We start from the raw sequence: 22,542 nt of genomic DNA on the forward strand, positions 1-22,542 counted from the left end.
ATCTTTCTCTCTTTCCCCAGGGAAAAAAACTAACAAACAAAAAAACATAAAATAAAATAAAAACTTTGATGACCCGGCATTTTTATCAACTTCTCCGATTAAATGCACCGGGCTGTGCGAGATAGGACTTTGTCTTGGGCATGAAATGTAAAAATCACAGACCTTGATAGATGAAACTGATACGTAAATTTAATGAAATAATTTCTATTTCAGTGAGTAATAAAGTATAGTTTTTGTAATTATTTAACATTCGTAACTTCTAAAACATAAATATTGAAACAATTTTGCATGCTGCAGGTCTTCTTTATAATGTACCTGGTCTGTGAAATTATTGTTTACGTTTTAATAGAAACGACGCAAAAAATTATTGACGGTCATTTTACCAGCGATATATAACTTGAAAGGTTCCGGCCAACAACATCCAACAACGAACTTTGTTTTACAGGAAAGATTGAGTTTGTGGAAATGTAATGATAGTGTAAATAAACTCTTTAAAAAATTACATAAATTTCATTGTTTTAATAGTTTGTTTTCAAGGTTTTTGTCAGGATGACAAAGCTAAAAGAACCCTGTTCGATTCCATTAACGTCATGTTGTCCAAAGAAAGAAGATACGATATCTGTTGAAGATCCCAAAGACAGTGGAAGCTGTAGCAGTGAGAGATCTAGCTTAGTTATTAATGGTAATACCATTTTCCAAGGGCCGAATATGAATGTTGATCTCGAGTTTAAAGAAATAACATATGATGTAAAAGTGAAAAAGAATGGTATGGTTTTATATTTTTTTAGTTTATTCTCTTGTATATGAAGGAAAAGACGTTTCCTTTCTTTCTTGCCATTTTAAAAGAAGGCTTTGCTTTGCTCCTGTGTATTTTTGCACACAGTTTAATTCATTTTTTTCTAGCTAAAATGCTTTGTCTGACAGCTTTAGCTAGCTTGCTTGTGTTGGCTATGTTGGTGCGTTGGTCTGTGTTAATATAGGCTGGATCGTTTTCCCCATGGCTCTTTTGCCAAATTTTCTAAAGCTGTGAAGGTATTCTTAACTTGTTTCAGGCTACATTGCACATTGTAACTGCAGGCAAAGAAATGCCATCTTTATACAGAGTTACCTCTGGATAGGAATAAATAAGCTGACTATATATATAGCTATACATTTTGTTTTATGAAAATTTAGAAAAAAAATCAGTTAAAGTATTACATGCTGTTGCTAGCTAAAAAATGTGTAGTAGAGCCAGCCAGATAGCATTCTGTAGCTTTACTTCTTATTATATTTCAACTGTTTTGCTTATCTTGCAGATTTCTTATTCCTTACCCTATCCAACAAAATGCACACCTTGGTTTTGTTTTGATTATTTTTTTTACCTTGGTCATATGATCAAAACAAATCTTTAATTGCCAATGTGATTAGCTATAAGTAATCAGAATAAATAAGTTGTAGGACATTGCAGATAAGTTCCATTATGTAATTAATTTGTAATGAGTTTTTTTGTATCTGTAACTTCTGTAATTAAGGAAAATCACTCTTTAGGCAAGGGAGGAACTGATTTATGTAAGATGCATTTTACTTAATGTCTTATGGTTTATACCATATTGCTGCCAACTGTTACGGTAAAAAAATCTAATTTGAGTTTTCACATTACTGTTTGTGTTACACTTTTTAGCAGAGTTTGTTTTAATATTAAGAAATGTCAACTACATGTGTGGTATGTTGACATTATTCAAATCACTTTTTATATACATCAGAGTGTGTGATGTATGAGTGTTATAATTTTAACACTTGTTTTTTCTAATGTGTTATGATCAGTTGAAAGAGTCAACATCAAATTTGCACAAAAAAGTAAGCCCACTTTAACTTAATCCACAATAAGAAATATTTTTAAAACCAACCAGTGCATATGCAAGACATTATTTAAAATTTAAAAATATACTTTGAGAAATTTTTTCAGGGTTAAAATATATCTCTCACATTCAAATGCATTTAATAACATTAACTATATGTTAAAATGTGAGAGGTATAAAAGTTTAATAACAAATGCATTTAAGTGCATTCCTACCTCAATACATAATCACTGTACATTGAAAGAAAATGCTATAAATAGTTCAAATCATATTATGCTTGCACATTTTCATTATTATCAAAAAACAACATAACCAGTTCTTGGTTTATCAGATTGAATTTTTTTTGAGTAATTTAAATAGTAATGAAAACAACTAACATGGAATCAATAAGTTATTACATCAGTGTAAAATGAAAATAAAAATGTGTTTTGGTTTAAAAGCTACAGACACCCAATTAGATAAAAATTTAAAATGTCTGAAAATGCAACACTGTTTCTGTCTGAACAAAAATATCTTATATATACTTCACATTTCAAACTTGAATAAAATATGTATTGAGAACCCTTTTTTTAAAAGGCACTAATTTTAAAAATGGTACATTTGAGATTTAATAAAGCCAGAACAATGCAATCAAATATCTTTAAGGGGTTTTCAGGAAATTCCATTATCTATATTTTTTGTTGTTCTTTCATAGTTTGCATAAAATTGTAAAACAGAAAGACTTTTCAACTGATTTCCCTTCTTCTATTTCTAAAATTAGCAGGGTGCTCAGGCCATTATTCATATTAGTTTAATAAAACAAATGATGAATATTTTCGCTGTTTAACATATTCATAAAATAAGTCTGAAAGATGTCTATATTGACCAGATATGAATATTTGGTTTATCACTGAACATTAAAGTCATAAAAACAATGTCTACTGTGATTAGGAGTCTTTTTCACACTCTTTGATAGTATATACAAGAAAGTTTTCAGTCAAGTACTTAAATCTGTTAAAATGTCTTTTGATATTTGAATTTTTTTATCATCTTTGAATAGCGTTTCATGTTGCTACTGACTACCTTAATCTTACAGAGTACTGATCAAGGAATTTCTTCTATACAAAACACTTCATGATGTCAAAGCGTGCTTGTCAAGTATTGTTTAAAAAGACCATTGTTGTTGTCTTTATACCAACTAACTTGACTGTTCTGTTTATCTAAAAAACATCATTGTGCATTGTGATTATATAAAAGAAAAACATGTTGCAACAGGCTAAATACTTTCCTCTACTCCACTATCATGACATCAAAAAGACCACAACAAACATGATTTCTAAATATTTGCTATTTCAAAACCTCACAGCTCTTAGTTACGATCTAAAAATTAGATCGTATATAATAGATTGGTATTGTAGGCAGATATACTCGTTAGAAAAATTTTGCATTTTTTTCATGTTTTAATTTTCTCTTCTGTGACCTTTTGGGGGTCACAAAGCAGTCTCCCTACTTTTTGACACCTCCCTACAGTCTTTCCAATTCAATTTTTTTCATTCCCATTGGCAAAGAATCCAGACACAAAATGTCATGTGCCTGTTTTACATTGAAAAACAAGATATATGCTACCATATGCGAACAACAAATTTCACAATTGTGAATTCAAGTTACATCAGCTAGCTAAATCGGCCAAACTTTGCCAGCATGATATAAGAACTTTTTGTTAACACGTCAGTAAAAGGATGTTTATTAAAAACATATCGGAAGTACCTTAAACCCCTTAGCCATCTTCATTAGCTGAAAAAGTACAGATAAAACCTGTTGATGTTTACAGAATAATCAATGAAAGGTTTATTGCTAAAATTAGAAATGTTTGATTAATTGTTCAATATTTTGGATAAAAGTTAAGATATTGTAAGATTTTGTAACATCCCTGAATTAAAAGAAGCGAAGCAGTCCTTTAAAACCAAAATCCTGTTAATGTGTTTTAATGTGTTCCTCTGTTATAAAAAATGTCTAAAATGAAATAACACCTAAGGCATTTATTGTATGCTTTATGGTAATCTGGAGTTTGTGAAAAATGTTATATTAAAGAGAGTACTTTGTATCAGAAAATTGACTTAATTATTAGATTTTCTCACCTCTAAATTCAGGTTACCTCTAGTGTGTTTAAGTTTATTTATGGTAGGCAAAAACAATTTTTTTAAGGTGTCACAATTTAAATATATTCAACAATTATTTGCTTTAAATCATTAACTGAATAAAAGTATTTTAGACAGTTCTACTTCATGTTAAAAAAGTAATAAAAAAGTAACTTATGTAGTCTTTGTTTGTATAGCTTTGTGCTTCTATTTTAAATGTTTTAGATACAGACACATGTTGTTAAGTAAATTCCAGTTACTTGAAATAAAAAAATTTTAAACAACTGAATATCTTAATTGTTCTTTTCACAAAAATTTCCTTTTAGAAACAAAATCTATTTTAAAGAGTGTTAGTGGCACTTTCAAAAGTGGAGAGTTGACTGCTGTCCTTGGTCCTTCAGGTATGAATTTGTGTTAGGTTTATTGCACGAGCAATTATTGCATTTTCTTTTTGTAGAGCCTTTTTATTGTTGTGTTATTATAATATACTTTTATTGGGACCCCATTTAAATATATGAAACCATATATTTGCATTGCCATGAAAGGCAGATAAAGCGCCCGGGGCGCTTTATGAAAATTTCATCTTGACTGTCAAGATGTCAATGACGGGAAAAATTTTCAAAAAAGCAAATTTTTTAAACTTCATTTGTATTATTTTTATGAATAAAAATAGAAATACAAATAAAAACGAAAGAAAGAAATGCGATAATAATAGTATCTTTTATAAAATTTCAATATTTTCATCTCCATTGTTGTTGTCTTCATTTATTATGAGGAATTCAGGAGCAGCTTTCACAGCATGTCTTTTTCAGTTAAAATTGATAGTTGACCTTTAAAAATTTCTATTCCTGTCTTGGAAGGGAGGGGGGGGGGTGCTTATTAGAGCAAGGATGCTTATTTACAAATTTTTCCCTAACCCTGGGTGCTTATTCCACAGGGGCCCTTATTGGGCATGGGGTGCCTAATGCATCATTTACGGTATTCTATTTTCTTAGATGTAGATGTGGAGACCTATACTCCATTTTTTACATGTGTAGTTGATGATATGAATCATATTGTGTATTTATTTATTTTATCTTTGTAGGTGCTGGGAAGTCATCACTTCTTAATATTCTTGCTGGTTATAGGTATTCTAAATCTATAAAATTGCTAAGGCTCAATGAAAAGAATAAGTTGTACATATTTCTGTTTGTTGCTGTACATCTGTATATTCGAAACTCTTTGCTATGTTGGGATGACATCCCAAAATTACTGAAGTACAATAACAAAAAGTTATTACTGCTTAGATCACCAAATTTTTTGTGCCTGCATTTTACCAGAAAGATCCTAAAAAGTACTCCCATCATTTCCCAATCCCCCCACCTGCCACAAAATACCCTTTCCAAAATGACATAAATCAAATATTTTTGAGGTGTCCAGTGTTATTTGTACAATGCTTGATATGTTATATCTGCAACTGCAATGTCAGAAAAATAATTTATAGTAAGGCTAAATCACAATTGACCAAGTGAAGGTCTTGAATTTCAAGGTATTGTCAAAAGTAGACATTTTGGTATTTCTTTTACAAAGTGTACTAAGTGAACCAATTTCATGTACTTTTGTTATTGCGTTTTAATTGTGAATGTTATTTTTATAGCTCCTGTGTAAATGCTGTAACAGGTGGAAAAGTTTTAGTCAATGGAGTTGAGCGTAACCTGCGTAGATTTCGCAAGATATCATGTTATATCATGCAAGATGATATTCTTATGCCTCACTTGACAGTGTTTGAGTCGATGATGGTAGGTATTTTGTACCTGAATTTAGTTGCATACCTGCATGCGTTCCTTTGGTATTCGTGTCATAAATAAACATTTGGCTATCTAACACACTTTAAAAATGTGGCCATGAAAATTAATCCTTAAATTTGCGATCTTGTCCATTCTACTGAAAATCTTGTTTATCCTGTATATGTTTTATCCTGTATATCTCAATCATATTTCTTGCAGTCTTGCATTTTCAATCGGGACTATAAAACTGAAATATAACCCTTAAGTAATGTTTGTTGTGTTGTGGTTAATATACACAAAATAGGATTTTATACTTTTTTAGTGATCTTTGCAAAGTGTAGTTGATTTTAAGAAGACGTGGTGTAAATATACAATATATAATATTGTTTTTAGGTGTCTGCAAATTTGCATTTGAAGTCAGTCCTACGATACAAAGAAAAACGTAGAGTTGTACGTATTTGTTCATCTAATTAAATTATTAAGTTGAATCAATATTAACGTTAAGGTAACGAAAAACACCTCAGCAATTTAAGTGTGTTTAAAAACCATTATTTATAAACCAAAACTTCTTTCTAGATTGAGGATATCCTGTCAGTTCTCGGATTAAGTGCCACATCCAACACCTATCTAAATGACATATCAGGTGGCCAAAGAAAACGTTTAGCTATTGCTTTGGAACTTGTAAATAATCCACCAATCATTTTTCTTGATGAACCTACAAGGTATGTTGTGGTTGTGTTGTAATTTAACCACTGTCTTGTTTTTTTTTCACGCTAGCTTTACCTGAATGTTTTCAATGAGCTAGATTTAGATTCGGTAGCTGAAACGATTGATACTTCCTTTTGTTTTGATAAGAAACGTGATTGAGACTGAGATAATGGGTACTTTTAACTGTAAATAATAAGAAAATAAAAAAGTAAATTGATTAATTGACAGAATCCATGCTGAAATATAGGTAGAAAAGAGGAGCCTGACTCTATAAGCTTTCAGAAAATCTCCTGTAAAGTAACCAAAATATCCGAGCTGAACCCTAAATGTTTCTTACATAAAACACGTTTTAAGTAAGAGTTCTGCAACAAGTTTCTAGTTTTTCAATAAAACGTGTCTACCTATAAAGTGCTGGGGTTTTGTTAACACCCTTCCGTTTTATTGGTATACTTGTAAATTTATTGAAAGAAAATATTTTTAGAGAGTATTTTTTCAAGACTATATTATGTGGCTTAACATGTTTCTGACGTGGAAACAGGATTGTCAGTACTGTTAAAATTGATAAACTTTGACTATATATTTTTTGACTATATATTTCCTTGTCTTGATTTGTGATTTCTATGGTGAAAAAATATCTTGTTCCATTTTTCCTAATGTATACAATTTGTTTGGAATGTCTTGTTTTCAGTGGTTTGGACAGTTTGTCTGCCTACCAATGTATCAGTTTGATGAAGACGTTGGCACAAGGTGGTCGAACTGTCATTTGCACCATTCACCAACCTAGTGCGAAGTTGTTTGAAATGTTTGATAAGGTATAGTTGGTGATGTGAATTTTTGTTTTTATTTAATTGAACGTGTTTTTACTGCTGCTGTGCGTCAAAGTATTTCCATCCACAAGATGTAACTTTTTTATCATTTCTGCACGTTCAAAAACCCATGCAGTTTATATGTTTTTTTTATGTTAGTTGTATATTCTCACCACTGGGAATTGTATCTATCACGGTGGACTGTCAAACTTATTACCATACATGGAAACTCAACAGTTGGTTTGTCCGAAATATCACAACCCTGCCGACTTTAGTAAGATATGTTTTTTGCTTGCTGATTTTTTGAATTATTTTTTTGCAGTAAGCGTAACGATAGGAAAAAGACTGCCCTATTTTTCACTCCCTGATCTTTCATTCCCCGATCATATGTAGCCCCCACCCTTTTTTAAAAAAGGATGTGGAATAGCATGGTACATGCTTACACCCCTGTATGATGCTGGTGTGCTATGGGTAGAATTATGCAGAGTACCAAAATTTATGAGAAGTTGACTCGAGTACCAAAATTTATGAGAAGTTGACTCATACACCTACTCAGCTTGTGTTTCTTAACATGTGCTGGTGTGATCCTAACAACAAAACAAAAACAGAGTCAGATGATTGTTACTAAATGTGTTTAAAATTTCATCCTTTCTGATTCGTAAATACATTTCGCGTAAAGAAAAATTGTAAAAAATATCTACTTCATGTCGGCAAACTTTTATGTTATGCGATTACAGCCTCGCTTACATGTACAACAGCTAATTGCGGCAAGATGATGCGAAGTAAATTCACATTTCACTTCCAATTAAAATAAAGATCACGAACTTTCGTTAACATGTTGGCATTCACGAAATGCTGATTCTTGTAGTTAACCTCTTTTGCAGTGAAATCAAACTTTCAGACCCGGAGCTAAAATAAAGGTCAATGTTGCTACATTGGCGATTTACGTGATTAAATAATGTTTTGAAAGTAAACACCTGATGAAAACTGTTTGTTATAGTTATCGAAGTAGCGTCAGGAGAATACGGTGACATCACACCAGAACTGGTAAAAGCATGGAAGATACAAGAAAAACGTGAAGAGCTTCAGCGAATGGAAAATGGAGATTTCGGTATGTCTGAAAACGTGGACGCCATGTTGGCACAACAAATGATGGTATCCATGATTCCTGGGTGCGGCTTTAAAAATAGTACAGACAGTATGGCCAGTACCTCGAGCCAGACTACGCAGGTATAAATTCCGTATCTCTAATATCTGTCGTCGTCATGTTTCGTGAAAGGTGTGGTCATTTATTTTAACACTAATAATTCTAACCTATGAAAATCAGTCAACATTCATAATTTCATGCACGAAACAAAAGAATTAGAATTAGAAGTTTTAAAAATATCAAGGAAAAATTTATTCGTTGAAGCCCTGGTGTATTTCTCGCCTAATCTTTCGCAAATTTTGATCTCGTGAAATTTATCTTTTTTTTTTTTTTTTTCAACCTTAATTAGATCATGTCGCTATGACAAGAGAAAAAACTGCAAATATTTCGATTTGTTGATTAGTGAATTATTTTCATAAACTAGTATTTAGTTCCGTGGAAAAATCCACTATAGATACCAAATAAAAAAACAGCGAAATTAACCATAAAATTCATTGTTCTTTTCGTGAAAACGTTTTGTTGTTAATTCCATTCAAGCAGGAATAAATAAATCCAATATGTTTTTCATAAACAATAGACACGTGCTGAAGGGAATAATAAGAATTTAATTACCCGTGACTTGTGTAATAAAGTTTACATTATTACACAAAGGTTTTTATGAGAACAATAAAGTAAATTAACCGTGACTTTTTTAAACTAAAAATTTTAAATCAATTTGAAAAAGCACACAAAAGACAATAAATAATAAAAGTTAGCAAAGGTGACATGTTACCGCGGCTGTTTCTTTAGAAAAACAACACATCCACTTTGCCTGTTACAGACACACGGAACTGGCGTATTATTATATAGATACGTTTTTAGTTTCTCCTCATATCTCCACGTTTTTTTTTAGTTCACAGTGCTAAGCAAACGTGCAATGATTTCAATCGCTCGTGACAAGATGTTTACCCACCTGCGCATTGTGTCTGTCATCTCGGTTGCCGTACTTATTGGTTTGTTATACTTGGGTATTGGTAACGATGGCAACAAAGTTCACAGCAATGCTGGATGTTTGTTCTTCTCCATGTTGTTTCTTATGTTTATAGCGTTGATGCCAACAGTACTTACATGTAAGTTGATCACTACAAAGGAGAGTAAATTCAGCGGACAAGAGCTTTCGCTAAATTTTGGACTTTTAATGGGATTTTATTCCACTCGTAGGGTAGTTTCGGTTTTCGTGGGTTTTGCGTATGAGGTATACATCAAAAGATAGTGTTTATGTCTTAAAGGAGTTTGATTACTATCCAAATTTATTTATTTTTTCCCCAAAAAATTTTCCTTTCAGGTGAACCCTAGCGAGCCGAATATCTTTTTTTTGTGTGTGTGTATTTGTTTGTTTGTCTTGTTTACTCATTGTTTATTTCTTTAGTTCCACTAGAGAAGATAGTGTTCGTACGAGAACATTTGAACAATTGGTACAGCTTAAAATCGTATTACCTTGCAAAAACCATGTCCGATCTGCCATTTCAGGTGATAATCCAAAAGCTTGTTTTGCTATCTTTATGATAATAGTGGTTTCATTAAAAACGTTATTTTTTTTATCAAAATGATTTTACACAGTTTTTGGGGGACACTCGGATGGGCGCATTTTGTTTTGGTTTCCAATGCCAATGGCATTAGTTAGAAGTTTTTAATATGAGCAATTGAGTTCTAAATAAGAATTTTTGTAATTCATGGAGGGAAGAGGTTTTGGAGCAAATATCCTTTGAATAATTTTTTTAACGCGAACTAACTATCTTTGTACTTCTTGAATCAGCCTTTAGTTGATAGAACAATACTGTTTCCGATGTTTTCATTTGTTTTCGTTTTATTTTATTTTTTTAGATCGTGTTGCCGTTTATATACTGTTCGATAGTATACTTTATGACGGACCAGCCAAAGGATGGTAACCGTTACATCCAATACGTTCTAATTACTATATTAACTTGCTTAGTGGCGCAATCGATTGGGTTTTTATTAGGTGCAGTTGCACCCAATGTTCCAGTAAGTGGCTTACCTTCCTTCATTTACTTAATCTATGATTACTTTAGGGGTGATATGAGTATTCAAAACTATCGCTTTTTTAGACTGCCGTATTTGTAGCACCCGTTACCGGCATTCCCGTACTGCTTTTCAGTGGCTTTTTCGTCAGCTTCGACACTATACCGAAATACATGCAGTGGCTGACCTATATCTCATTTGCTCGCTATAGTTGGGAAGGAATGCTGGTTGCCATATATGGAAATAACCGTGGAGCATTGGCATGTAAAGATACTGATAAACTTTGTTTCCGTGAGAGCGGAGATGTTCTGCACTCGATGGATATTGAGGAAACGGCGCTTCATATTAATCAAGGCAAATTTTATTTCGATTGTGTCGTGTTATCTTTGTTTTTCATCACATTGCGTTTAATCACATATATGGTGTTACGACATAAAATAAGGACGTCGGCGAAATAGACCGTGATTTAATTGATTGATTTATTTGTCGGCGTTACGTGTGGCTGCTTCCACAAGGTAATAATTATTACCTACAGTTTAGCGTAAAATGAATTGTGTTACTTTTTTTATTAGATTAAGAACTATAACCACATGAAAAACTTATATTCTTGACCAAAAAATTCCCTCTGAAGTCTCGTGATTTTTTTTCATTAAAATCCTCCCCTTTCTCAACGTTTGTGTAATTTTAACCTCCAAATTTGAGTCCAATTGTTATATTTAACACTTATGAAGTTTGTCGAGTGAAAAAGACGACGTGTCGGTATTTTTTAATATGACGACGTGTGATGACATACGTCAAAAAGTATGTACATATAAAAATATCAGCTCTTGACAAAGAGTGAAAAAAATAGATATATGACACACTGGTTTCGGATAATTTTTTTATCATAATATTATATACATTGCATATTGAACGACATTCGTTCGATCTTCTGTTGTTTGACAGCTACGTAAAGTACGATAACAACGCTTTTATGCCATTTACGTGTAAAATGTTTTGACGCCGACAGTTGTGATTTGACGTGTAAAGAAGTGACGTCACGACGGACATTTTTCTCAGTCTCAGTCGTCAGAACTTGTTACGAAAACTACTTTTAAAAAACTGTTTATTATTGAGATATCTAGAACGTGAAAAATATAACGTCATCGTACTTTACTTAAAACTTCCTAAATTGTAATTATAAAATTTTAGAATTTCTATTATATTTACGCTCCAACTTAGGACCCAGACGCTTTGTTTTTTATGACTAAAATATATTTGCAAAGAAAATGGGTTCAAAGTTGGTCATCAGATTATATTAAACGGTTAAAAAAAGACATTAACTACTTTCGGAACTTCATTTTTCTGAATTATAGAATTTTAGACGTTTATGGTTTGGCATCTAATTTTTAGCTACTCTAGAACTTTAACAAATAACGAAAAAATCTGTTTTAATGACATTCAGGAAAACTATTGTTTTTTTCTTCATAGTACGTTTTTATTTTGTTCGTGTTAGCATATAGCGAACATGTCTTCGACTTTGATATTTCGTTAGTTTTGGAGGCCGTTTACATGAGACCCTAAGTGAACTCGAACCGGTTAAGGTCACTTCGATTCACGGTGTGTTTTTAAGACTGTTTAAATCAGTTTTTATCACTTCATCCTTGATCGATCAGTGCGCATGCTTGAAATAACGATCTTAAAACACGGCCGTTTTACTGAACACCCTGACATTAAATTTCACCATTAGTAAAACATTACATGAAACTTGGTCACTTTTCACCTGATGTGCGGAATTTCGCTTCGCCTGAACTTCACTTCAATCTCATGCAAACGACCTCTTTTATTTTGACGTGGGTTTATTTGATTTTTGCTTGATCGTAAGAACTGCTTGCTGTATCATCTCTCTTTAGTGTTTTTTTATTTTTATTTTAAAATCGGCCATCCACGTCACTATAATAAACTCTGGCACAGACTACGTTTTTACATGGGGTTTTAAATAAATATAAAGAATTTACTGCACAAAAAATATCTACAAAGAAAAAGTGTAATTTGATATCGATTGTTTTTTTTTTCATCGGCGAAGTTGGCACATGGCACGTTTTTTGATCAAGGATGAAACGCGTACAAAAAATGCTACAGGCGCTAGGATGGAGGTTGGGAACATAGAGTTGTCCCAAAATGCCTAATCTCGCCTTTTCTGTCGCCTTTAAAAAACAGACAAAGACCCCGGAAGCGATGTTGATTTTTATAAATTTAAACATTCGGCGCGCGTGGAAAATTTCTAATGCCGTCATTCGTGCATCGCAGTGAACACAAAATGCTGCTTTTTGAAAAAAAACAGCGGGAAATTCTTAAAAAGAAAGTTTTAATTTTCTCCGCGTAGGAAGCAACAACGTTTTGTCTGTCCAATCTTGTTCTTGATACCAAAATTTAAATTGCCGGCCTCCCATTCTCAACCCTAGAGTTAATTTAATCTCAAAGAGCTCTGGGGAGTAGAATGATCAGCCTTCAAAATGGCGTAAATATTAAAAGAGCATAAATTAAAACTTCAAAACCGGTATAAGTTACCACCCTCGTCCCCAGAGCTGAAAATAGTCCCGATATAAACGACCTAGGATGAAGTTGATAAATAACTGGCTTAATTTGAATAGCGTTATTTTTGAATCCCCAATCACTGTTCATACCAAGAGAATTGAATTGTTAAACACCCTGGAAACGAATTTGAATGGAATTCGTGCTGGCACGAATAATTTAACTTACGATGTATCCATGGCAACAGTGTGTTGTTACACCTTTTTTTATAAATACAAGGCTGAAATTTCTTGAAATTTTAAGCAACTAATAAGCAATAAGCCAGCCTCAGATAGACAAGTTAAAAATTAAATTTTTAACCACAATAACGACAAATTAAATATGGCTTTTGTACTAAATACAGTATACTCTCGATAAGTGGGACACTCAAGGGACCGAACAAAAGTGTACTACTTATCGGGCGTCCTACTTATCCGAATTTCCTTGTAAGTAGGGTTTTCATACAAAAGCTTAATTTGTCCTAGTTATCGGGAGAATTTTTGTAAAACTTAGCGAACAAGAGGACTTTGAGGCTAAATTCATAAATAAGAAATGGTGATAATTGCATTTACTTTTCTATTCCATTCAATATAACATAAGATTACAATACATTAAACAGAAAAAAATTCTGTCAATTTGCTTTGCCTGGAAACATCTATTACTTCATTTTCGACAATTCTAGAAACTTTGATCGTAAGTGCTTTCAGTTTGGTCGTGTCAATCATCATGGAGTAGTTCATCAAGGTATAAATGGCATCGTGTAATTGAGATGTGGTTGGTTTCTCCAAAGGGCTAGCTCCATCTTGGCCATTATCCTCCTCGTCTTGCATTTCCTCGATCTCATTTCCCAGAATATCCGACAAGATCTCTTCATCGGACATCAAACCTTGAGTTACAGGAACTGCGTCATCTTTAGCAGACAAATCTTTGAAATTTTCATCCAATCTGCTCAGTTAACGGATGGCATCATTCAGCGCGCGAAACGGATCGTCGGATGATAGCGCGTTTTCATCGATCTCAGTAAATCCAGCTTTTTTGAAGCAGTTTTGAACAGTATTCTCTGTTACCTCATCCCAAGCCAACACCAGCATCTTCATTGCATCCAACAGAGAAATTTGAGGGAGTTCCTTTTTCTTGTCAATTGCTTCAATCATCTTTTGGATCACTTTCACTCTGTACTTTGCTTTCAAAGAACGGATTACTCCTTGGTCCATTGGCTGAAGAACGGAGGTGGTGTTAGGAGGAAGGAAAAAAATATCAATTGCTTTTAACCCCCCAATTTCTGGATGAGCTGTGCAGTTGTCAATGATGATGGCGATCCTACGATTGTCCTTCTCCAATTTTTCATCAAGTTCCCTGACCCATTCTTCAAAGAGCGTTGGGTCTATCCAACTCTTCTTCTGGCCACAATAACGGCATGGCAATTGCTTTAAGTTTTTAAAACATCTCGGCTTATGAGATTTTCCGATCATGAACATAGGGAGTTTTCCCCTTTCATGCTAGCTGCAGCTAGACCAGTCATTCTGATTCGCAAAAACATTTTTTTATTTTTTACAAGCCAATGAACACCATGGATGTACAGTTCTCTCAGCAGGAAAGAAAATATTCTTTCCTGAGAACGAGGTTAAAAGTAATTGGTTACTTCACTAAGAATATTTAAGCAACTAACAAGGCTAAAAGTCTTTAAAAATTGAGCAACAACAAGGTTCGACCAAAAATCGTGTTTTTAACACTCTATAAATTCCTTTCTGTCAACATGGTCTTAGAACTTTCTCTCCTGTGAATATTAATAATTGACAATAAAATGTTATTGTATTCATTTTTAATATTTTATAAATCTTAGCAACAGTAAAACATATTTAATTGCAGCTTGGAGAGAAAAATTAAACTTGAAGTAACTGGACAATTTTCAAAAGTAGCAAATCTTTGGTGTTCAAAACGCCAACTTACAGTTAACTATATAGTTCTTCCAAATATCGATAACAAATCTGTATATAATTGAACTCAAAGGTAAGAGATTATTGTGGTGGTGCTTTTCACAGGAAACACACATAAAATCAATTTTTTTTCTCAAAATTATATTTTTTTAAACGCCTTATTGCTACAAAAACTTACTTTATGTGAAAGTCAGTGTGTTTCCCTCTCGCTTAAGTAGTTGTCGTAGCAAGACATACACACGCAAGATATACATACGCAAGATATACATAGGCATCATGAATCAAAACGATCCTTTGAATTTGTTTCCGTTGCACGACAATAAGAACGGTAAGTTGAAAAAAGAAAATTGTTTTTACTTACTGATGAGAATACCTAAACCAAGGTATGGCCCACCATCACGAGGAGTTATTGATTAGTCCGTGCTAGGACGGGGAGAAAAATTCCAATAACGGTAGAAATCAACTGATGATCTCATTATTCAGTTAGTTTTTTAAAAAGAACGAAACACAAATTGCCAATATCAACACTTATATATTGGTAGATAACCAGAGCAAACTACAACAACGTGTTCGCTCGAACAAACTGAAACTAAACCAATTTGATTGTTCAATGTACGATGGGGAAAGCGAGGGGGAATAACACACTGATTTTCACACACACATTGCCTATATTAAGGCAGAACCTGAACAAGAAACAGAATTTTGTTCACATTCCATCCAAATTTGAATAACCTAACAACCCTTAGGGAAGAGGTTATTTTCATGTCAGAGTTTAGATCAATAATCAGTTCACAACATTCTGTCTCTAAATTTTTTATAAGATAGGATTTTTTTCGTTAGTTATATTCCGTAATCTGGTATCTTAGGTAGGTTACAAATACAAAACGATGAGATCAATCGTTTTATTCGCTCAAGTATTATCAACTGTTTTGGCTCAAAGGTGGCCATGTTGGCCAACAGAATTTAAATGGAGCTACACAGGAAAAGTTGATGGGTACAACTGCACACAAATTAATGAGCCTCTGATGCCCCTGCATTACTTTTGGTATGACAACCACTTTTGTGTAAAATCAGGACCTGGTTTGAAGCAGGTTGGAATGAAGTTCAAAAACAGTGGTAAGTGTTTGTGAGCTAATTCTTGTCGTTTTCGTCCCAGCAAAAAAGATTTTCCTGAGGTTAGGGAGACAAGATCTATTTTTTTAATTCAATGCTGTTACAATTTTTATCAAATAATTCTAGCGCAAGGCATAACATTTGACATAATTATGTAATCTGATCGAAACCTGTTTTGACATTAAGGTCGGCGGAAAACAAAACTTGTTACTCGTCAAGTAAGCGCTAGCGGCTTTGCCATCAGGCAACAAAACCTTGGAAAGAGAATGATCTTATTGGCTTCATGTACAACTGCCAAGTCAAACTCATTGATAAATTTGGCAACGCGAGAAAAAACGATTGATTTTGTATCTTGTTATTTCTAACAAAGTAACAAGTCACACAGTCTACCAACCTAAAAAGTTGCCTCGTGGCTCAAACACTGGTCTTGTTGCACATCAAGGTTTTAGGCAACACCACTTTGTTACCAGTCCTAGCAGTAAGAAGACTGGTTTTGACACAAGTCTTTTGCGTTCATATGAATGTTACTTTAGAATTATTTTATAATTTTTTCTGCATGTGAATTTCACTTCAGCATCTTCGTTTTTATCATTTTTTCTAGTGTGATCCAGTCTCAAGCGCTCAAGTCTTTACTTAGTAAGATCTAGAATAAAAAAAACAGGAAAAAGAAAATCAGAAAGAACATAGTAGGAATGATTAAATACAATGCATAGTGATGTGTTTCTTTTAGTTTTTGTCACAGGCAAAAAATTTCGCGATTTTTAAAAAATAAAAATTTGCGGGAATAAATCCGTGATTTAAAAAAAAATCTTACAGGAGGTAAACTGTCACTGTTAACTAAATTTATCATGTTAAATTACTGCAAAAATTAACTTTTCTTAAAATATACACGTCAAATTTCTTTTCTACAAACGTTAGCAAATCACATAACCAAAAAAATTCTATCTAGGGCCAGATCCAACCATGCGTTGTGTCAAAGTCAATGAACCTTCAGATCCGCACACGTGGTACGACAACTACATATGTGTACCTAAAGAAACCCCATACGATTTTTCTTGGTCGTATGCTGGTTGCAAAAAGGGCGAATACTGCATCCAGTGGAACGAACCTGCTACGTATAAATACACATGGTATGATAACTTTATTTGCCACGACAAATACGGTTCTTGTGACCTTGGAGGATCAGGAAATAAGACATACTGCAGCAGCGGAAGACTCTCTGGTGGTTGCCTGTTCACAAGTTTGATTATATTGGGTTCAGTGTGGATTTTAGGTTTTATTCTCTAAATGTGTTTAAAGGAGACATCTTTTAGTTGACACCGAGGAGGATCTGTACTTTCTTTATTGTTGTGTCAGCAAAATGCGGGCAGTGATTTAGCTTATAATTTTCTATTTCTATCCTCCTGGGTGACATAACGGTAAATGCATTTACTACCAAATTTCCGAGTCTGTGTAACATTTATTATGTAGCTTACTATAAAATAAACATGTATTTTTCTGGTAAATGTGTTGTACAGTATTCTCTCCAATTAACGGACACTCTAAAAGGCGGACACCTCTGATTAGCGGACACTTTGTCCATGCACCGGCCGTTTCCTGGTCAAAAAAACTTTCTAAATAGCGGACAATCAATTAGCGGACAATTTTTTTTGGATGAAATGGCAACTATAGGCTTCTTTTCTCTCCAATTAACATTCAAAAATAAAAATAAAATGAATAATTTTAAAAAATTTATTTTAAACACTTTGAAACTTTACAAGAAATGTCGGCTTTTACAGCCTCAATTTTTTTCGTAAGCCAGGCAATCAACTTTTTTTTTGTCCATAAAACTTATATAAAAATGGTACTTTCAGACTATATCCACTAGCCTAGTTAACTAAGCTTTCTTCTTCGAGTTGATAAAATGAGTTTCTCTCAAACAAAAGCTTAGACGCGAACGAATTACTCAGCGGAGACCCCGAGTTTAAATTGAATAATGTTAAGCGACTAATCGACTAATCGCTTCGGAGCCATTTTGTTATATCTGTGAATTGTTAACCAAGCTTAGCCAAATCTGACTCTGGTAAAAATTTCGTAGAATACTATGTTTCTTAGGGTGAGTGAAACCACTCGCTGGGATATTCGGAATGAAAAGGGCTTTCCCCGATAATAATCACATGGGCAGAGAACAATAGAATTAGCCAATCAAAAAGCGCGGCCAGATTTTGGCCGCAGAAAAATCGTTGGAGACCCAGCGTAATTTTTCCCACCTTAACTACTCCGATTTCCCGGTGGTAAGAAACATTATTCTGGGTCTCCTGGCTACATATCCACCTCCACGATTAACCCTCTTTTCACAAACCTCAGCTGTAATCCAAGTGTTCGGGTCTCTCAAGAACATGAAACATATTTTTTGTTTGTTTTGTGGCATGTGTCCAACATTGCTTTAGAGAATATAAAATGTATGTTCTAGCGCAGTCGCGTGCGTGCAATGCAGTGACGTCACCGCAAATCCGGTACCATCCATCACCATACCAAGCTTAGCCATGCCTATCAGGGTAAAGTCCTTATCATACAGCAATGAGTAGGGGGGGAATTCCCCGAGGGAAATAACCACGTTAGTATTGACCGTTATGAAATCTTCCGACAATATTAAAATTTATACAATAAAGAGAATGAAATCATACACTGTCAAACAATTACGTGATATTGCAAAAGCTGTGGACTTAAGGGGTATTATAGGCTACGTAAGGCTGAATTGGTTCAACTACTCAAGAACGTATTGCATTCCAGGAAAATTGGATGAAGGTTGTTGCAGAAAATTCTAATATGTTCAGGGACATACCGGACCGGCTCAAAACGCAAGACATGTGCAATAAAGCTGTTGAAAAGTATCCCCCGGTGCTCGAATATGTTTATATCAGCTGTCAATATAGCTTGAAAAGTATGATCTTTATGATCTTTTTTACTGCCATTGGTCTATCCCTGCCATACTTGTAACCCTAGCATGCGTACAAGAGGAGGGGAGGAAGAAGTATAACAAGCAGAGAATTCAAGACTTGTGGGAACGTCTTGATGACCTACAAGATAATCGTCCTTGTAACTGTGACAAATAAAATAGAACAATGTAACGACTGTGAACCCATATTGAATGAATACGACAGGTGCACCTGCAGGCACGTGGCAAGCGGTAAAATGTATAATGACCATATCACGTACAACGGAGGTGGTTGCGTATGTACCATGACATGCAATTCTCTGAAATCGTTCAAAATATACAATAAACATACTGAAATTTTAAAACGAGCCCGTCAATTCAAAACCATTCAACAATTTTGCCTCTACCTTCACGGACATTGATGATATCAATGTGGACTGCCTGACTGTATCGGGGACCCCATACCTGCCAACGGATCAAAGGTATATTATAGGATACCATACACGAGACCTCGTGGTAGCTCTAAGGGTGAAGACACCAAAAATCTGGTCCGCGCATGGGGTGACATGGTACAACGCCAACGCCGTGCCAGCAATGAGTCTCGATTTTGAGGAGTACCCCGATTGGGTTGAAAAGTATCAACAAATATGACAAAAAATCGAAAAGCTGATCTCCGAGCAGTTGACAACGGAGCCCGTGAAAAAGGACCGTTATGTGAACGCCAAACTCCGGTACCACAAGGACGCAATCACGATTAAATTCTATGGTATGCCGGTACCCTACGATGAGCCCTGCCAATTCAGTACAATCCTAGGTATTTCATCGGTATATTTGCAAGGTAAAAACCACTACCCTCAGGTACATATTACGGAATGTCGGTACTTGAAAAAGGAATGGCTGTTAAGTGAGAATTAAAAACCATATATTTTATAGGTCTTGTATGGCCTATAAAATATATATAATTAAGGGCTGTAAGCAGGAGGTGTGTATAAATAGTGCTTGCATACTGCAGAGACTGAAGTTTTTTTAAAACATCCTGTCTCCCCTCTTCCCTGCCTTTAGCAACTAGCTTAGCACGCTCTTGTTCGCTAATACTATTTGCTATCCTATTAAAGCGCTTTCGCATCTGTTCTTTTAGTAGCATATACCTCTCCTTTTCACGGCTAATCAGGCTATATTCGTAGTCGCTGATAATACCATTCTCCATTGCCTGGCTGATCAGGTCGACGATAGAGTTTAATTTCGCTTCTGCGAGTATCCTGATACCCTCATGCTTTTTGGACTTGACACGGAGCATTTTGACGCGTTCCGGAGACTTGCCTGACCTATTCCGGCTGCGATCGCGAGCCCCCCCCCCCCCATGGCACAGGCCAAGGGGACCCCCAAACCCGAGGCCATAGCACCTATCCCTAATCCGGATGTAATCACCCCAATACCAAGCAATCCATGGTCGCAGAAGCGTACCCATGTGTTATGCATTTTATTTTTTTTCGCTAGCCTATTCCGCCCCTTTATTTCATCCCAGAGATATTGTTTTATTTCCTCAATCTTTTTTAGTCTGAAGACCTGTTTTTTATCCTCGGCGCCTTGCGCGGGTGCACTGGGCAAACTCGGATATAGTTTGCTGATATCGCTCATTTATTACTCTAGAGAATGCACATCGTAAGGCCGGTGAACGTCACATTTTTTTCATGGCGGAAGACGTCTGTTTAAAGGAACTCCAAACGGTCCGTGGAGCCCTTCAGTGGGAGGTACGTTGAGCTGTCAAAAGTCCAGGTCAGCATATACCCCTCAGGCATTCAATTCTTTGGTGGGAAGCAAGGCCAGAATTTTGGACTTTTTGCCATTAAGGAGGTAATCGTCCTCATCCAACTGGGGACAAACGAGTCTTAATCTTTGGTAAATGTGAGTCATATAGTATCCATCATAGTCGCCCTTCATATAATACTTCTTACTAGGGTCATATGGCAACCCTAACAGCTCTTGTAGTTGCCTATTCATCACCACCGAGTAACCATCAGTAACACGGAGTCTGCAATATCCGCTTTTAAGGACGAAAAGTTTGATCTTATCTTCCGCCTGACTGTTCACAATAGTCGCAATATCTTCTATCCTGTATAAAACGCTGATGATCTCGATCCGAGTCACCCTCTGGTCGGGCCCCACCTTACGTATGGTAAACTCTGTATTGCTATAAAAATTCAGCTATCCAGGTCGAATACTGATGGATTTCGGGGCGAGTGTCTCGCCCCAGGTAGGCTTTGAATATGGTAGGTTTATCGATATCTGTAATGTACAGTTGTTTCACATCCTTTGTTTTAAGGAAGAATGAACATCTATCAATATAACCACTCGGCAAAGTACAAGTCTAACAGGGGAGAATGGCCACTTGGTGTTACAAATTTTGAGCACCAGAACCTCTACGTGAGTACAGAGTCCCATATCTCTGTGATATTTCCAGAGTTTACGAAGTATGCCATCAAGGTTCCAACAACTGACCCTGTTAATGTGAATTGGAAAGGACAGGCCTTGGATTACTGGAATATTCGGGTTAATTGCGCTACTTTATGTGGTCCTATTGCTGGGATCGCAAGCAGGTGCCAAGGCATCCCTGATTGGATCTAATACAGACAATTATACAGCAAAGCAAATTCTAGTACAGAAATTTGAGGCTATGGTTCAGCGTCAAGAGAATGTGAGCCATGATATCACCGACTTCCAGAAGGTATTGCAATATGCGTGAACTTTGCCGTAATGCACCACGTGTACATGCTGTCATCTGATATGAAATTGCGCATAGCCAAAATCGTAGGGTATAACAACAATATTCTGATTGCCTCTGCAAGTGCGATAATTGGCATCCAGCTTGACCTGAATAATAAGCCTATTGTAAGGCATACAGAGAGGGCTATCAAGCCACCTCCTAGGCATACCATATCAGTCATGTGGCAGATATCAAACTACCCCACATGACTCATAAGCATGCCACGCCCATTACACCCCCAAAACATGCTACATTGCTTCATATACCCGAACAATCCCCACAAAATCAACATGAGGATAGGCCTTATTAATCACTATAGGGGTAGGTATAATCTTGGCCTACATATGGTTGAAAAAATAAGCCTTATTTCACGTATAGCACGACAAACCCAACAGCGGCAGCGGCCGCCATGTACAGATGCTTGGCTGCATGTAACGATAGTTGAAACTACTCTCAGAAGGAACAGGACTACCGTACCGATGACTCCAGGCAATGCGGCACCTGCCTTGCCTTTCCGAGCCTCTCAAGTTGCTTCTGCACGAACCCTTTTCCATGCCCATCCGCGGCACTTCCCCCGGCAGCACCTGCCACTGCACTTCCTCCCGTAACGGAAAGTACGATGGTGGAAATCAGTAAACGCACAGCGGAGACCACACTTGCAATGGTCAGGCCCTGCTTCTTGAAGAGTATTTTGAGCTTGTCCAGCAGATTTGTATCATCCCAAAAGATCTTCAAGAGCGTGTCATTAATGTGCCTCAGTTGGCTGTAAATATCTCTATTAAGCTCTTTCACTTTTTCCTGCAAAACATCCCTTTCATCGTTCATCCTTTTAATACCCTTCTCAAGCTTTTCAATAG

At 35.3% G+C, this 22,542-nt stretch overlaps 2 protein-coding genes across 3 annotated transcripts; both read left to right on the forward strand.

Annotated features, from left to right (window-relative positions):
- Positions 1–363: 363 nt before the first annotated feature.
- Positions 364–12,436, forward strand: LOC130635958 (ATP-binding cassette sub-family G member 4-like). The gene is made up of 13 exons (XM_057445505.1): positions 364–766; positions 4,282–4,356; positions 5,040–5,082; positions 5,592–5,733; positions 6,115–6,171; positions 6,298–6,443; positions 7,118–7,241; positions 7,395–7,509; positions 8,236–8,465; positions 9,275–9,491; positions 9,791–9,891; positions 10,246–10,404; positions 10,488–12,436. The coding sequence occupies exons 1-13, from the start codon at positions 550–552 to the stop codon at positions 10,857–10,859; spliced, it is 1,998 nt and encodes a 665-aa protein (XP_057301488.1). The 5' UTR covers positions 364–549; the 3' UTR covers positions 10,860–12,436.
- Positions 12,437–14,810: 2,374 nt separating this feature from the next.
- LOC130635959 (uncharacterized) lies at positions 14,811–17,509 on the forward strand. Of its 2 annotated transcripts, none has more exons than XM_057445506.1 (3): positions 14,811–14,964; positions 15,758–16,007; positions 16,954–17,509. In XM_057445506.1, exons 2-3 carry the CDS (start codon positions 15,779–15,781, stop codon positions 17,289–17,291), a joined length of 567 nt encoding a protein of 188 aa, XP_057301489.1. In that variant the 5' UTR covers positions 14,811–14,964; positions 15,758–15,778; the 3' UTR covers positions 17,292–17,509. The 2 variants fall into 2 exon arrangements, with proteins under 2 accessions (XP_057301489.1, XP_057301490.1); XM_057445507.1 differs by lacking the exon at positions 14,811–14,964 and adding an exon at positions 15,143–15,219.
- Positions 17,510–22,542: the final 5,033 nt, after the last annotated feature.

This window comes from Hydractinia symbiolongicarpus, chromosome 3, assembly GCF_029227915.1.
Source record: "Hydractinia symbiolongicarpus strain clone_291-10 chromosome 3, HSymV2.1, whole genome shotgun sequence".
Taxonomy (NCBI): Eukaryota; Metazoa; Cnidaria; class Hydrozoa; order Anthoathecata; family Hydractiniidae; genus Hydractinia; species Hydractinia symbiolongicarpus.